This window comes from Chlorocebus sabaeus, chromosome 8 (genome assembly GCF_047675955.1).
Source record: "Chlorocebus sabaeus isolate Y175 chromosome 8, mChlSab1.0.hap1, whole genome shotgun sequence".
Classification (NCBI taxonomy): domain Eukaryota; kingdom Metazoa; phylum Chordata; class Mammalia; order Primates; family Cercopithecidae; genus Chlorocebus; species Chlorocebus sabaeus.
This window is the reverse complement of record NC_132911.1, coordinates 74,239,376-74,257,793: the sequence shown is the minus strand read 5'-3', so window position 1 is coordinate 74,257,793 and position 18,418 is coordinate 74,239,376. Positions and strand designations below refer to the sequence as shown.

The following is an 18,418-nucleotide window of genomic DNA, read 5'->3' as shown; positions in this document are numbered from 1 at the left end:
ATCTAACCTTCACCGCCCACTCCCACGTTTATTTTGAGGAGTGTTTTTCACCTTTCACCTGTGTTAGTGACATTAATAAAAATCTTTTTTAATGATTAAATAAACAGAAAGGATTCCTGACTGCTTGAGGAGCTTTTAAAATATTTCATAACTTTCTTATCATTGACATTTTTCTCTTGAGGAATTAACCAGTGTCTAAAATGAATCTCTAAAAATGAAGTGGTGAGTGTACTCTTAAAATAGCTTTATTTGGGGGTTATCGTTTGAGGGGGTTGTTTTGTTTTGTTTTGTTTTGAGACAGAATCTCACTCTGTCACCTAGGCTGGAGTGCAGTGGTACTCTCTTGACTCATGGCAACCTTCGTCTCCCGGCTTAAGCAGTCCTCCCACCTCAGCCTCCTGGGTAGCTGGGATTATAGGCACATACCACCATGCCCAGCTAGAGGATTATAGTTTAATAATGGATTTATTTCTAAGTGTAAAACCAGATGAAAAGCAAAGGCCAAACTACCTGCCATCCAGTTAGTTTGAAATGATGCTTCATTTATGCGGAGACAGACACAGATAATCCAAAAACTATTCTTTTTACTTTGGAATGTGAATGCAATGATTTTTTTAAATAATTGTTTTGTGTTGAACAACATCAAAATGATTCTGTTCCTAACTTCACTAGATGGCAGAGAGACTCAAAGCATTTGAGACAGCAGTAGCCAGCCTGGAATCCAAAAATCTGTGGCTGATTCAGAGGTAAAACTAGAGGTTAATAATTGTACCATGGTATTTACAGAAGATCTTATTTTGAAAGGCCCAAAATGCTGACCACTCAACCGCTGATCCTCAATAGTTCACGCAAGTAAAAAATGTGGCAAGACCTTGACTCATTTCATATATGGAGAAAGTACAGTATGGAAAGTGTAAATGACTTAAGCACGAAATCACTGACAGCTCTGTGAATGTCAGAGCAAGATTGTGAGAATAGTGAAAGATTGAAGACTCTGATTAGATCCATTTAATTCTGATGTGAACCACAATTTTTGTGAAAATTTTAAGAACTATTACAGAGCTTTGGTGTTTTACTCTTTAAGACGATTAATAAAAATGTGAAGTGGTACATGAGAAAATTTAAAACCCTTTGCATTTTAAGAAGGTTGTATGCTTATAGTAATAACTTAAACTTCTGTTACTGAATTGATGGCAGTTAAATGCTTATTTTGATACATTGAGCAGACATAAAGAAATACAGACTTTCAGCCTGGCATGTTGGCTTGTACCTATAAGCTTAGCTACTCAGGAGGCTAAAGTGGGAAGATGGCTTGAAGCCAGGAATTCAAGACCAGTCTGGGCAACATAGTGAGACTCTGTCTCTTTTTAAAAAAAAAAAAAGTGTTTAAATTAGCTAGCATGGTGGCAGGTGCCTGTAGTTCCAGCTACTTGGGAAATAGAGGCTGGAGGATCTATTGAGCCCAAGAGTTTAAGGCTGCAGTGAGCTAAGATTGCACCACTGCACTCCAGCCTGGGCAACAGAGCAAGACCCTCTCTCTTAAAATATATGCGTGTGTTTATAGAGAGATATATATGCTTTTATTTCTTCAATAGAGAAATGTAGGGTTGATGTTGTATTTCCTGCAAAAATGGGCCACTAGCGACTCCTAATTTGCTTGCTGAGGAAAAGTGTACAAAGTAAGGGCTACTGACATAGTCTAGTGTAACACGATCCTAATCCAGTCTGCTCAGCAGTAAACTGATGCATGTTTATTTCATGCATTTTCAACAATCCAGATTGTTTAGAAACTTCTGCATGATTTTAAACTGTTTGAATCCCGTGGTTAATTTGGAAGCCCCAAGGCGCAACTGCAGTGTATCTTCCTACAAAAATCATTCTATTAGCATTCGTACATTTACTTTCTAATGTGCAAAGAAATGTACAAATGCAAATGAATAGTTCATTTGGTCAGAGTAAATTCACAAAATCCAGCACTAGTTTGGGTATTCACACTTGCTCTTGAGAGTTAATAACTTGCCTAAGTAGCAAAGATGTCAGGAACTTCTCAGATGACTTGAAAGTCCCAAATGTGAGTCATTAGCGTAATTTGAATAAGCCAAGAAAGCATACTGGTTATGGCACAAAAATGGCTCTATTATTATTAAGTAAATTGAATTTGATTTCAATCAGCATGCAGATAAAGATAAAGGTTAATTTTGAAGGCAGCTAGTATTTCATAAGTATTTTCATGTTCCTCTGGACTCCGCAAAATACGTACATGGGAGAGCTGGTGTAGGGATCAGTCCATTGTTCTGCAGTTCCTTTTCCCCGTTTTTATACCCCTAAAGAGGAAGGGCGGCGGCCACTTGTTTTCCAGTGCACTCTTGGACATCCTGCTCCACATAGCCACTGTCCTGTCTTCTTGTCCTCAGGTTAATGATCCTGCTCTGAGGGGAGGCAACCTGTTCCCAAACCAGCTGCCTGGAATGGATATGATTAAGCAGGAGGGAGACACAACACGGGTAAGAAAGAACAGTGAAATATGTAAATATGGAAGTAAAGCAAACATGAATATTTGATAGACCAAAACTGGCATAGATACATTGTCAACCAGTAGATTAAAGATAGTTGTGAAATATCTTCTAGTTTCATTTGGCATACAGTGCTTTTGTGTGAATGATTATTTCTTTAAGCTTATTTTAACTCAGCTGATGGTACCATATGAACTAAGAACGCTAATTTTTTTTTTTTTAATCTTTTTTTTCTGTAATCTTCATAGCCAACAAAAGAACGGTAATTTTGCCCTGGAATGATACTATGATAGCAAAGCAAGAAATAAAGTGGCAAAGAATTAGTTGTGTTAGGACAAACTTTTATTTTTGCTTTTTCTGAATTATAAGGCTAGATTTTTAGGAAGATAAAAAGGAATTAACTTACATTGTTCACTCCCTTAATTAAGTCTTCCTAAGGGTTTTCTATATTTCATTGTGTTTAGGAACAATCTAGTATATTATTTATATTATTGTATTATCTGCTTATTACACCTTAAACACTTTTGTTTTTTGTTTTTTTGAGACAGTGTCTTGCTTTGTTACCCTGGCTGGAATGCAGTGGCACGATCTTGGCTCACTGCAACCTCCACCTCCCGGGTTCAAGCAACTCTCCTACCTCAGCCTCTTGAGTAGCTGGGATTACAGGCACACGCCACCATGCCTGGCTAGTTTTTGTATTTTTAGTAGAGATGGGGTTTCACCATGTTGGCCAGGCCGGTCTCAAACTCCTGACCTCAGGTGATTCACCCACCTCAGCCTCCCAAAGTGAACCACCACACCTGGCCTGTTAAACACTTGTTCTAAAAAGAATGATATTACCATGTTCAGCCAATGAAACTGTAGAATAATTAGTACTTAGACCTAATTGAAATATGTACCTAGCAGCAGATCTCTTGCAGGGAGAGCTCTGAGGAGTTTGGCACATAGGTAAATGGGCCTATGTGGCCCTTTAAGGTAAGGGATATTACCCTTCACAATTGGTAGCTCTTTTTTAAAAAATTCTATCCCATACAACCTGTTAAATGGAAGAAAATATTTGCAACCCATTTATCCAACAAGGGACTAATATCTATAATATACAAAGAACTCAACAGGAATAAAACAGATAATCCCATTAAAAAGTGGGCAAAGTTTGTGACCAGCCTGGCCAACTTAGTGAAACCCCATCTTTACTAAAAATACAAAAATTAGCCAGCTGTGGTGGCATGTGCCTGTAGTCCCAACTACGGAGGCTGAGGCGGGAGAATCACTTGTACTTGGGAGGTGGAGACTGCAATGAACTGAGACCATGCCATTGCCCTCCAGCCTGGGTGACAGAGTGAGACTCCATCTCAAAAAAAAAAGGTGGACAAAGAACATAAATAGACATTTCTCGAAAGAAAACATGCAGATGGCCAACAGATATATTAAAAATGCTCAGCATCAGTAATCATCAGAGAAATACAAATAAAAACCATAAGGAGATAACATACCATTTTACCCCAGTCAGAATGTCTATTATTAAAAACACAAAAAATAATAGATGTTGGCAAGATACAGTAAAAAGGGAACTCTCATACACTGTTAGAATGTAAACTAGTAGAGCCAGTATGGAGATTTCTCAGAAAACTAAAAACAGAATTATCATTTGATCCAGGAGTCACACTGCTGGGTTTCTTCCCAAAGGAAGAAAGGTCAATATATCAAAGGGATACCTGCATTCATGGTTATTGCAGCACTATTCACAGTAGCAAAGATATAGAATCAACCTGTGTGTCCATCAGTGGATACATGGATAAAGAAAATGTGGTACATATACACAGTAGAATACTATTTAGCCATTAAAAAAATGAAATCATGTCATTTGCGGCAACATGGATGGAACTGGAGGTCATTATCTTAACTGAGATAAGGCAGGCACAAAAAGACAAATATCTATTGCATGTTCTCACATATGAGAGCTAGAAAATTTATTCACGTGGAAGTAGAGAGTGGAAAAATACATAACAGACTGAGAAGGGTGACTGTGAGGGCAGGAGAGGAGGAAGAGAAGTGGATGAGAGGTTACAGACATACAATTAGAAGGAATAAATGTAATGTTAGCAGAGTAGCATAACTATAGTTAAAAACGTATTGCATCTGGGTGATGGACATCCTGAAACCCTGACTTGATCACTCGCTATGCATTATGTAATGAAATTTCACATGTACCCCCATAAATTTGTACAAATAAAAATAAAAAATCCTCTCCTGGCCAGGCGCAGTGGCTCAAGCCTATAATCCGAACACTTTGGGAGGCTGAGGCGGGCGGATCACCTGTCACGAGTTCAAGACTAGCCTGGCTAACATGGTGAAACCTCACCTCTACTAAAAATACAAAATTAGCCAGGCATAGAAGCACATGCTTGTAGTCCCAGCTACTCGGGAGGCTGAGGCAGGAGAATTGCTTGAACCCGGGAGGCGGAAATTGTAGTGAGCTAAGATCATGCCATTGCACTCCAACATGGACGACAAGAGCAAAACTGTCTCCAAAAAAAAAAAAAAAAAATCCTCCCCCAATAGAGACAGTACAGGGTGGTTGTTCAATTTCCTCAAAAAAAAAAATGGATGTTGGATGATTTGGTTAACACTAGCATTCAAGTTGAGAAAGTAATAGCATAAATTTGCTCCAGATTTTAACTTACTGTGTGAATATTCTGCATGCAGTTTCTCTTGTTTTTAAGAATCACAGTCCTGAGTGGCAGAGGTGCTGGCTGTTGGTGGGAGTCCTGTAGATGTTGTGTGTACATACCTAGAGGGGCTGGTATCTTTCCTGGTGCCAATTCTGTTCTCTCCTCCACTGAGTACAGGAAATGAGCAGCCACACAGCTCAGTCATGGCTTATGTGCAGAAGCTGAAATCAAGAACACACTTCCCAGAAGAACAGTGACGTTACTGATAATTGGGCTCCCACAAAGGGACCATTTTAACCCAAAAGTGCCGGGGAGCTCAACCTCTGAGCACGTCATATCTCTATGGGAGAAAAATGGATTTGGGAGGCCAGGCTCACATCTCCCTCCTTGAATTCACCACAGTGAGATTAGATCTCCCTGCCTCACCCTTCATCATGTGGCTGCATGCCAGCCTAGGCCAGGGCTCCAGCAGAGCGGGTGCCCCGAGAAAGCCACTCTGTAGGTTAAGGCCCTCAAATATTTCATGGGCCCAGTCCGCCACCCCTGTCTCCCAAGAGCCCCAGGAATTGATCTGCCCTGCCTTGTGCCCTTTTTCAGCTGCCATGTAACCTCCAAGAAGAAGAGATCCCGCTGTTACAAAATCAGAACACTGAGATGGTCCCACATTCTGCCTTTTAAAAAATTACAGAAACAACCAACATGTACTGAGCATTTACTGCAAGCCTATTCTCCATTAAAAGTTTTACTTAGATTCCCTCATTTAAACCACACCACAACTGTCTGGTAGAGCTACTATTTTGAGAGTTTAATGACTCGATCAAGGTCTTACAACATTGGGAACTAAATCCAGGCCAGCTGACCCCAAATGTGCACTCTTAACCCTGCATCCTCCTGCCACTTCCCTGAAGGGAACACTGAGCACTTGTGAGATTTTTCTAAGAGTTTAATGCAGGTAGCACTGGAGAAGGCCAACAAGGGATAATTTCCTTCTTTGGTGCCACTCCCTTCTCTATTTAGGTCTTATAGGGATGAGAAAGATATTCATAAACAATGCAGACAGACAGTAAATATTCAGCTACATTTTTGGAAGCATCCTCAGCCCCAGGCATTGGGATTCTTCATCTCAGGAGGGAGGAACCTCCCAGAGCAACGGAAGGGAGTGAACCTTTTGGCCTCGAATTTACCAGGGACAGTGCCAGGCCCTTCATAGATATTTAAGGTTCACCACCGCTTCAGATGAGGAGACTGAATCTCAGAGGACGAGATAATTTACGCAGGGTCACCAGCTAGCCTGAAGACTTAGAGAACTGGTGACCCAGATCAACCAAGGTAGAAAGTGCCTGGCTGGGGGTTTAGGGACGGGCCTGCAACCAGCCCCGTGGTGCGGGCCACGTGGCAGGCTGGCAGGACCAGGGGTTCACCTTCACGTGCATCTTGGTGCCCCATGGGGGCCCACTAAACCCAAATGGAAAGAGTAGCATTAGGATCTAAGACATCAATTTTCAGTAAATACAGGATGTTCTCTCTTCCCAGCAAAGGCGTCTTTCGGGTGAGGCACAGTGGGTGGCACACTTGTAGTCACAGCTACTCAGCTGGCTTGAGGCCAGGAGTTCTAGGCTGCAATGAGCTATGACTACACCTGTGAACAGCCACTGCACTCCATCCTGGGCGACACAGTGCCTGTCTGTTACTGTCTTGCCCAGGCCACTGATAACCTCATCAACTTTCCTTTTTTTTTTCTAGTCCCGCTCTTGAATCTGTCTCATCCACCTGCACTTTCTTCATGCTGGTTGTTAAGGCCAGAGAACAGTCTTTCACAGATACTCGTTTCCTTTAGAGAATAATCTGTATAGGATATCCCTTTTCATTCATCAGAAATAACCAGAAGTTACTTGCATTTGTCAGTGCTACTTATGTGCACACTGATAGGGGTTCAGTCATCATCCTGTGTTTCCGTAATAAGCTCTGCTGCTGCTGTTATGAATCAAGGAGATTTTTCCAGAATTTTTTTTTTTTTTTTTTTTTTTTTTTTTGAGACAGAGTCTCTGTCGACCAGGCTAGAGTGCAGTGGCACGATCTCGGCTCACTGCAGCCTCTGTCTCCCAGGTTCAAGCAAATCTCCTGCCTCCACCTCCCAAGTAGCTGGGGTTACAGGCCCATGCCGCCACCACCACGCCCAGCTAATTTTTGTATTTTTAGTAGAGACAGGGTCTCACCATGTTGGCCAGGCTGCTCTCAAACTCTTGACCTCAAATGATCCACCTGCCTCGGCCTCCCAAAGTGCTGGGATTACAGGCGTGAGCCTCTGTGCCCTGCTCTTTTCCAGAATTATTAGTGGTAATCTGGTTCTATTTGTTGAACAAGATACTACTGTCATCCATTATTTATTGACTCTGTTCCATTTATCTTGAATTAGAAATTATAGTGGTACCTTGCTTTAAGCAGAGCTAGTATGTACAACCATAGACTTACCAAAAAAATATATTTAGAGAAGGGCAGTTATTTGACCTAACCAGAAGATTCTTCCTTTTATAAGAACTTATAGTATTTCTTTATATTTTACATATATTTAAATAGATTAAAATTGAGTTTACTGCTCAGCAGCATGGTTCTCTTGTAATTGCTTGTATTTACTAGTGTTATGAAAATTGATCACTAATAGGGTTGGCTTTTAGTTGATGATGGTGATAGTAGTGATGACATTTAGTGAGCACTTATGATGTTCCAAGAACTATTTAAACACTTCATGTGCATCATTTTGTGTAATCCTTACAACCATCCTAAGAAGTATTAGGTACAAAATGGCCCCCACCCCTAAGTGACACAGCCAGGGTACACCCCAGGTAGTGCGACTCCAGAGGTGTGTGCGGAGCACGGCGTTCTCCATCAAACTGATTCTGTTCGGTGGCTGCTCCTTGATGTTAGTCCATGCCAGAGAATACTGCCTTACACAGTTTCTAAGCCTCAGAAACGCAATAGGTATAAATACTTCTCAGTAGAGTTTCTTTTTCTAGACTAACTGGAAAATTGAGGGGTTTTCATATTTTAATCAGCACCATGGAGTGTTTTTATATGAAATCATAAAAGTGACACAAGTTAGGAATACATATCTATTTAGCTTTATATTATAAAGTATGCTAAATGTTCTTCTCTGAGAAGAAGTAAAATCACAGGTATTCTAAGCTCATTTTGTAAGCTTGGGAGAATTGTGCATCTGACCAGAGGCTAATGTAATTCCACCTTTGGCCACTAGAACTCATGATCTGGCAATACTTTCCCCAGAACTCTCTTTTTGGGGTGCTAAGGTAAAATACATTATTTGGAGCAGGCTTCCTCTCTAATCTTACTTACATTAGATAATTTCTAATGGCCCTGATGGGCTAGAATTCTGTGTCTAAATATCTAAATCCCAGAAGCAATTGTTTTATGTTTCCAAAGCAGACAGTATTTGCACTAACAGAACTCAGATTATGTTGTTATTTATGATAATTTGATTTGTAGCAAGGTACAATTATAATCTCCATGTTGTCTGCCTTGCCTAGTTGGGCAATTTTTGTGATAGCAGTAACAAAGAATGTCTTGTGGATATATCCCAGCACCTACCATATAATAGATGCTGAATTAATGTTTGCTAAGTGAATGAAAACTTTGGAAGGAAGATAGTCAATAGCCAAAGAAAATCATTGACAGATATATTTGCACCAACCGAAGAAACAATGCCACATGACTTGCTCACTATAACCTTTGGTATTCAGTCATTCACATCATCAGCACATAGCAGCCAAAAACCAGCAAGAACACCCCAAGAGGCTGGGTGCGGTGGCTTACACCTGCAATCCCAGCATTTTGAGAGGCCAAGGTGAGCAGATCACCTGAGGTCAGCAGTTTGAGACCAGCCTGGCCAACATGGTGAAACCCCATCTCTACAAAAAAAACAAAAATTAGACACGGTGGTGGGCGCCTGTAGTCCCAGCTACTCAGGAGTCCAAAGCTGGAGAATCACTTGAACCTGAGAGGCGGAGGTTGCAGTGAGCCGAGATTGTGCCACTGCACTCCAGCCTGGGCAACACAGAAAGACTGCGTCTCAAAAAAAAAAAGAAAGAAAGAAAGGAAAAAAAAAAAAAAAAAAAGAACACCCCAGGAGTCAAAATCCATCATGATTTAGCTTGCTGAAGCCAGGGAGAACACACCCAGAAAACCTTGGGAGCATCTGATTAGGGAAAATCAGGAGGGCCATTTTATAGAAGAAGGGTTTGTACTGGATGAATTTGAGGAAGGATTAGGAAGCAGTGGCCCCTTCTGGATCGGATGCTGCCAAAAAGCAGCTGAGTGAATTGTTCAGTCATCTTTATTGAAGGTGGGAGAAATGAAATTGAGCTAGGATGTTGTTGGTTGGAGAGCGGTCATTAAGGAGAGATTCATCATCCATTTGCAGACGACGGCCTGCAAGAAATAGCATGTAGGATTCGCTGGGCTCCTCCTTGGCTCCTGGAAGCGTTGTGTGGAGGAAGGAATGGCGCCCTCTGCCTGTTCACCTCCACATCGAATGTCCTCATCCAGATGTGGCCTCTGTGATTTGCTTTATTGAAAATAGTCAGGGATTTTGATGTTTTTGTGATGGGCTTTATGATGGTTTTATCAAAACCTCAAAGATATTTCACAACTTTTTATCTGTCTGTTTTCCTACAGAAATATTGCTGACACTGACAGTAGCCAGTTGCTTCTTCAGCTGACCGGGCTCACTTGCTCAAAACACTTCCAGTCTGGAGAGCTGTGTCTATTTGTTTCGAACCAACTGACCTGCCAGCCAGTTCTGCCAGAGCAGACAGGCCTGGGCCCTGGTCTCCAGGGTGGCATCCACTCGGCTGTGGCAGGAGGAGCTGCCTCTTCTCTTGACAGTCTGAAGCTCGCATCCAGACAGTCGCTCAGTCTGTTCACTGCATTCACCTTAGTGCAACTTAGATCTCTCCTGCAAAGTAAATGTTGACAGGCAAATTTCATACCCATGTCAGATTGAATGTATTTAAATGTATGTATTTAAGGAGATCCATGCTCTTGTTCTGTTCCTGTTCGGTTCCAGACACTGGTTTCTTGCTTTGTTTTCCCTGGCTAACAGTCTAGTGCAAAAGATTAAGATTTTATCTGGGGGAAAGAAAAGAATTGTTTTAAAAACTAAAGGTGTTTTAAGCTAAAGCCTGAATTTGGGATGGAAGCAGGACAGACACCGTGGACAGCGCCATATTTACAGACACACCCAGTGCATGAAGACCAACAAAGTCACAGTCATATCTCTAGAAAGCGCTAAAGACCATGTTGGAAAGAGTCTCCAGTTACTGAACAGATGAAAAGGAGCCTGTGAGAGGGCTGTTAACATTAGCAAATATTTTTTCCTTGTTTTTTCTTTGTTAAAACCAAACTAGTTCACCTGAATCATGAATCAAGAAGAAATAATTTTCATTTCTATATTAAGTTCCCTTTAGTTTGATCAGACAGCTTGAATCAGCATCTCTTCTTTCCTGTCAGCCTGACTCTTCCCTTCCCCTCTCTCATTCCCCATCCTCCCTACTTTCATTCATCTTTTAAAAAATAATATAAGCTACAGAAACCAGGTAAGCCCTTTATTTCCTTAAATGTTTTGCCAGCCACTTACCAATTGCTAAGTATTGAATTTCAGAAAAAAAAAAAAAATGCATTTACTGGCAAGGAGAAGAGCAAAGTTAAGACTTGATATCAATCGAGCTAAGGATACCTGCTTTGGAAACATGTTTATTCTGTTCCCCAGCAACTCTGGCCTCCAAAATGGGAGAAAACGCCAGTGTGTTTAAATTGATAGCAGATATCACGACAGATTTAACCTCTGCCATGTGTTTTTTATTTTGTTTTTTAGCAGTGCTGACTAAGCCGAAGTTTTGTAAGGTACATAAAATCCGATTTATATGTAAACAAGCAATAATTTAAGTTGAGAACTTATGTGTTTTAATTGTATAATTTTTGTGAGGTATACATATTGTGGAATTGACTCAAAAATGAGGTACTTCAGTATTAAATTAGATATCTTCATAGCAATGTCTCCTAAAGGTGTTTTGTAAAGGATATCAATGCCTTGATTAGACCTAATTTGTAGACTTACGACTTTTTATTTTCTAAACCTTGTGATTCTGCTCATAAGTCATTTATCTAATCTGTATGATATGCAGCCGCTGTAGGAACCAATTCTTGATTTTTATATGTTTATATTCTTTCTTAATGAACCTTAGAAAGACTACATGTTACTAAGCAGGCCACTTTTATGGTTGTTTTTCTTGCCCACTCTGGTAGGGGAATAATCTTTTATTAATGGGTGTCAGTTTCAGACAACTGCAATACCAAGAAACTGATGACCTTTTTTGAGCTATTTCTCCTTAACCCCTAATACCTTTCTTACCTAAATTTCAAAATGATATCTTTTTGATGTCTAAAAAGCAAAACATTTTATAATATCTCATTAGCCAGGCTTTTTAGGAACAGAGAAGTTTTTCCTTGAAATTTGATTGTTTATTTGTGGCAGGGTGAAAAATGTACAAACTACCCCTATTTATATTTATATCTCTCTCTATATGTACAGATTATGGAAATATAGAGAGAGATATAACCCAAAGATAGATGGTAAGTAGACAGTCTGAAAATGTTGCTCCATACTAAAGAAACTTTCTGGAAATTTGCATTTCGCTACTTTTTTTCCACTTGAGAGGGATCTCAATACAGGGAGGTGGCCAAGGAACAGCACTTCTCAGTGGCCACCAGTTCATATATCCCCTCAAAAGGCTCTACTTTTCTCCACCAAACCATTGGGTTGCCCAACTGTGATGAAAAAAACAAGCAGATGTTGGCCCAGAACTCCAGGACCTCCCCGTGTGCTGAGGCTCACGTGGCATACAATTCAGTGTGACCAGTTTTAATGTTTAGAAATATGTGAATTAGAATGATTTTTAACTTCACACAGCACAAAAAAGAAATGGAGTTTAAACTGGATTTGTTTTGTTTTTAGTTTCAAGTCCCTTTTCACTACAACACCGTCCAAAACTATCTACCTATCTCTTCTTTTTTATCCATCTGCCCGCTGTATTTTAATGTCAATCCTAATTCAGACAAATCTGCAACCTCATGATACTGGTAATTTATAATAATTCATGATCATTGCTGTTTTGAAGGAAAAGATGATAAATTCTCTTATGGTTTCGATCAGGTAATGGATTTTTGTTTTACATCTAATTTGGAGTAGAAAAGTAAGTGAAGGAATCCTCTGATCATATTGATCACTATAGAAGCAAAAGCCAAATCAATTCCCTTCATTATCAGTATTTCTCATGCTGTACACAATAAATTTGTTAGACTGAGTACTTGGTTTTTGTTTAATAGAACAAATAATCAGTGTTTCGCTTATATTACTAAATGTGAAAAACATAATGTGAAAAGTATACATACATTAACTTGGTTGTAAAACTCATTTAAGTGTTCATGTAATGTGGTAAGTTTAAAAAGTGAAGTGAGCTGTTTTATTACAATGAATTCGTTTGACTCAAAGATTAATATGCCCCTCCCCCTATGTGTATCTCTTATGGCCTGTAATAATTGAAAGCAATGTTTTTGCAGTTTATATAATGCAATTTTTAATCTGTGTTCAAAAATGGAGTTCATATGGGCTTAACACATGAAATGGGTGGCACAGATCCACTTGCAGAACCCAAAGATACACAATCAATTTTGAAATGCAACTTAAGCCATTAATTGTTGGTGTGAATTTAAAATTTTCTAGTGTTTGTATGGTAGTATGCTGCCTAAGAGCAAAGCATTCTCTGCACAAAAGAAAATTACTGTAGTGGCTTCGATTTTAATTAGAATTTTCTCCCTGGTGTTTCTTTATAGACTAAAACAAAATCTTTTAAGTTTCTTACTACAGGTAAAAGCTATGTGCAAGAACCTCAAAATGCTAAAATCTAGCATAATGCCTTAGATCTGTTTTTAAGTCTTGTATATTCCTACATAGCTGTCCGATGTATTATATTTGTATAGTGAATTGTGTACAATTTTTGAATAAGTGCATCATCACTTAACCTTTATGTTGTTGAATAGTGATGATGATACATTTCTTCAAACATTTAACTGTCATTTTTTTTCCTTTGTCATTTGTGAGTTTTATTTGTACAGTTCCTCATGAAGTTGCATCTGAGATGTGTGTATATGAAAAGATTATACAAGGGTAAAATTAAGCAATATATTAACTATGGTTCTTCAGGAGAAAGCTTACAGTGTTTCAGGTTGTGATTTATTTTCAAAATGGAGTTGACTCTGAACATCACTTTGTTCACCTGCATTGATGTTTGTATTTCTAGTGTGAGCAGTTTATGCAAAGGTAGATATATTCAGAGAAATTTTAAATACATTTATGCAAGTTAATATTGCTTTGCTGATGCTATTTGCTTATTTGATGTTAAATAATGCTATTGTAAATAAAGAATTCTGTTGTTATTGCATCATTTAATAAATTTTAATGCCTTCGGGTTTTACATGGCTTTAGAGCTTTTAATGTGTTTATATTGTATCTTCTTTCATAATTGCACTTAAAAAGACATTACTTGTAATTTGATAATTTATTATATTTTATATGGTAGTTGACACTGTTCATAGCACCTTAACATTTAATTCTTCCAATAACCCATTTTATAAATTTTCACATTTGAAACAAAGGATTGTCTAGTAACTTAATGGCAAATATAAGCCACATCTAGTTCCATTGAGTCCTAGATGACTCTTCACCATGCTGTTCCACCTTCCATTCCCAAATCTCCAGACATATGTATAAGAATAATGTGGACTTCTGACTGGCTTAGGAAGGTCATATCACACATTAGAATATCGATAATGGTTTGATAGTTGATAAGCAGTACAATTACAGTACCTGAAACCTAGATCATAAGCTATATGAAATATTAACCTGGAATTGTATTTTTAAAAGATCCAAAAAAAAATGATTAGAAAACTCTTATCGATGCTATTAACTATGTTAACAGATTAAAGGAAGAAAAAAAAAAACCATGATTAACAATGAGTGCCATTTGATAAATTTGTGTAGGACAAATGTTAGCTCTCATTCATTTTAAAGAAATAAAGCTAGGAAAAGAAAATGCCATAAATGTATTTAAAGTTATGGCATTCCCAATGAAACATCTTAATGGTGAACTGAAAGTATTAATTAAAGTCAACAAAACAAGGAGCCCCACCACAATAAACTACTAATATGAGAATAGAAGAGAAAACATTTTCAACAATTTGATTATCTATGGGGAAAAACCCAAAGGTTTTTGGGTTTTTGGTTTTGCCCTGCCTTTGGAATGAATAGAAAAGCTCTGTAAAGTGGCTAGACTATACAAAAATCAATACCATTTATCCACACTAACTTTGAAATTGTATCTTTAAAATATCCCTGTTCACAATAACAAAATAATATAATGCTTATTAAGTGCAATTACACCTAACAGGAAGTGTCACAGACCTTTGTGAAGAAAACTAAAGGTTAACCAAAAGACGTAGAAAATTTTTAAAAATGGAGACATGCTATGAACCCAGAAAGACCTAAATACAAGACCATTCATTCTTTCCCCAAATTCATGACAATCCCTATCAAAATCAAAAGAAGTAAGATGCATTTGGAAGAAAAAATGTGTGATAATAGAAATTTGGAAGATGTGAGACTTCTAACAACATTTTATAATCTATTGATTTGTGGTATAAAATACTTAACAGAGGGATAAATACATTTGAAAAAGCCCAGAGAGATTGTTGTGTAAATATAAAATCAATATATGACAGATTGCATTTCTAATTCACAAAATCACTGTTCTTAAAAACAAAAATGGTGTTGAGACAGTTGGTCACATCTGAGTGAAATACCAACCTTAACTCCCTACCCCACGATATTAGCAAATGCCAAATGGATCAAAGGTTAAACATAAATGTAAAATTGCTGGAAGGTTATGTTTGCATTATCAGAAAAGTGGAAACATTTTTTGAAGAACAAGTTATTAAGAAATGGATAAGTATATTTGTGTGTATATGTGTATATATATTAGATTTATATAATATGTGTATACATATAAACGTGTATACATATAAACCTAATATATATGTGCATACATATAAACCTTATATATGTGTATACATATAAACAATATCTACCAAAAATATTCTAATGTCCTACATATACACATATTTATATATGTGTGTATGTATATATATAAATCATACATACTGTAGACAGCAAATATAATGTATAACAAAGTGATATTTAAAGTTAAAAATGAAAAAAGGAAAATGAGCAAAAAAACATACTGAAAGTGAAAAATGGCTAATATTAGGTGTTGAACATCATAATAAGATGCAAACAAAAACAGGAGATGCTATTTTTCATTTATTGATTTCGCAAAAAAGAGGTTAGTAATAGCCACAAATAACTTCGTGGACTGTGGTGGAAATGAACATTCTTTGGCACCTAGAATAAATGTGTAAGTTTGGTAAGATAGATATTTCTTTGTATTTTGGGTAGAACTCATCACTGAAGCCATATGGCTAGAGTTGTCTGGCCTCCAATTTAGTTCTTCAGAATGTCTCCTCTTACTTTTTAAACCTGTCTGTATTCCACCTACTCCATATTTGAACCAATTTTTTTTTCCTAGCTTGTGTTTACTTTGGATTTATTTTGGTAGATTTTTTTCTAACTTCTTGAGAATGTATAAATTTTTCAACCTTTTTTTCCCTACTATATAAATTTCAAGGCTATACATCCTCTGTTTACAGCTTTTAGCAGCATCCCACACATTTTGTCTACTAATGCTAACAAAGTCTCCAATATGGTTTGGAATTTTTCTTTCTCAGTTCTGTTGATTTTTGCTTCTTCATTCAGAAGCTATGTTATTAGAAGCATATACGTTTCTCAAGACAAACTGGCTCTTTTATTATTATATAATGCCCCACACTATCTCTGGTAAGCTTCCTTGTCTTATTTTCTTTGTCCGAAATGCACATGGGCATACTAAAGCTGGATTCATTTTGCATGTTGTCTCTTTATTCATCCTTTAACTTCCAACCTTGTAGACAGCATATAAGTGGTTCCTTACTAATTTTTAATCTGGTTTGCTATTACTTACTGAGGTCTCTTTCTCTCTTTAAGTATATTATCTCTGCTTTTGTATTTTGAAACACTATTTGGCACATAGACAGTACCAATATAACAGTTACATGACCTTCTGATGGATTGACCCTTTCATCATTTGGTCAGAGATCAGAAAGTGAGGGAGCCTGACATGAAAGAATCCGGGAGGAGCGTTCCAGGTAGAACAAACAGCAGGTACAAAGGTCAGGAGACAACCAGCTTGTGATGTCTGAAGGACGGTGAGGCCAGTGTGTGGTTAGAAAGACTCCCCAGCTTCACGCAGCCTGGGGCCAGATCATCCAAGGTCTCAAGGACCACAGCAAGGAACCTGGTTCTTATTCTAAGTATGGAAGCCATTGGGGAGTTTTTGTTTTTGTTTTCATTTTTTTGTTTTGAGATGGGTTGCTGGCCTACACTGCCTTGGGGTGGAGTGGGGCAGTGCAGATGAGCACCGTTAAAGACCTTCATATAGAATACAGAGTGCTGGCCCTTAGCATTTGCAGGGTGGCCCCTGCTGATGCACCGTGGAGAATAACTGTAGACTACCACAGATGTAACCAACTTCAATTTCTGATTGCAGCTGCAACACTGGATGTGGTATTGCCACTGTAGCAGACTGAGCATTAGGTACGTAATGATGCAGCCAGTGATTTGGCAAGTGCATTCTCTTCCACTGTAATTAGAAAAGAGAGCCGGGCACGGTGGCTCACGCCTGTAATCCCAGCACTTTTGGAGGCTGAGGCAGATGGATCACCTGAGGTCAGGAGTTCGAGACCAGCCTGGCCAACATAGTGAAACACCGCCTCTACTAAAAAAAATACACAAAATAGCTGGGTGTGGTGGCAGGCATCTGTAATCCCAACTACTCAGGAGGCTGAGGCAGGAGAATTGCTTGAACCCAGGAGGCGGAGCTTGCAGTGAGCCGAGATCTGCCATTGCACTCCAGCCTGGGCAACAAGAGCAAAACTCCGTCTCAAAAACAAAAAGAAAGAAAAAAAGAATGAGAAATATTTGCTTTCAAATGAGAAACAGGAATAGTCATTTATAGTTTATTTCAGAACCATATTAACTTTCCCAGCTTCTGTCATGATATAGTCCAAAGAGAACCTGGACCACGCATACATCAAACAGAACATGACACTGACCCGTTCTATCAGTGATGTAGGGCTGATTGCGCAGGACAGACGAGAGGCTCATATACTAGAAGTCTTGATAAGCTCGTGGGAAGTAAATGCTATGATGACTCAGGGACAGGCCACTTCAGTGACACTCTCAGAGGTCCAGTGAGGGAGGGCATGCCAAGATAACCACTCCAAAGTGGAAGGCAAATTGCTGCATCTGGAATCGCCCACCACAAACCAGGAGGCACAGCTCCTGGTAGAGCTATTTGGGTTTTGCATGTAACACCCTCCACTCCGAGAACTACTATTCAGTGCCTTCCACATGTAGGAATACTTCTCCAGCCTGTATACCAGGTGACACAGAAGGCTTCCAGCTTTGAGTAAGGCCTGGAGCAGGAAAGGGTTATGTGACAGGTCCAGGCCACAGTGCAAACAGCACTGCTACTTGGACCATCTGATCTTCAGACCCTATGGTGTTGGTGGAGGTAGGGGTGGTCAGTGGTTGGAAAAGAGGTAGCGAGAGGGGATGGGTAATGGCGAGCTCTGGTGGAAGAATCAGATCGCAGCCTCCTGGGATTCTAGAGCAAGACCATGATATCCACAGCAGAGCAGCTTATGCTGTCTGAGAAGTAACTGTTACTGGAGCCTGGTGGAGATAGAACCCTTGGCCACCAAACACCATGTGACCATACGTCCATAAGTGACTGCTGGGAACTGGGTTCTGTTGGACCCAACAAGTCAAAAAGTCACACATGTCCAGCGGCAATCATAAAGTGGAAGTGATCCATCAGGATTGGGTCCTGGAGGAGCCATAGGGCATGAGTAACCTGCATGAGCAAGAAGGCCAGAGGCCCATGTCACCCACCACAGATGCACCCATGCCCTCCCCTGGTTATGTGTACAGCCTGCTAGGGAGAGCCCATA

General features: G+C 39.1%; 1 protein-coding gene across 11 annotated transcripts in view; it reads left to right on the top strand.

Annotated features, from left to right (window-relative positions):
* NCOA2 (nuclear receptor coactivator 2) overlaps positions 1 to 13,737 on the top strand; it is a 302,340-nt gene extending 288,603 nt beyond the window's left edge. For all 11 annotated transcript variants that reach the window (XM_038000414.2, XM_008000837.3, XM_038000411.2 and 8 more), the window contains 2 exons: positions 2,415 to 2,504; positions 9,875 to 13,737. In XM_038000414.2, coding sequence (XP_037856342.1) covers positions 2,415 to 2,504; positions 9,875 to 9,886 — 102 coding nt within the window. In that variant the 3' untranslated portion in view covers positions 9,887 to 13,737. The remainder of the gene's footprint in view (positions 1 to 2,414; positions 2,505 to 9,874) is intronic.
* Positions 13,738 to 18,418: the final 4,681 nt, after the last annotated feature.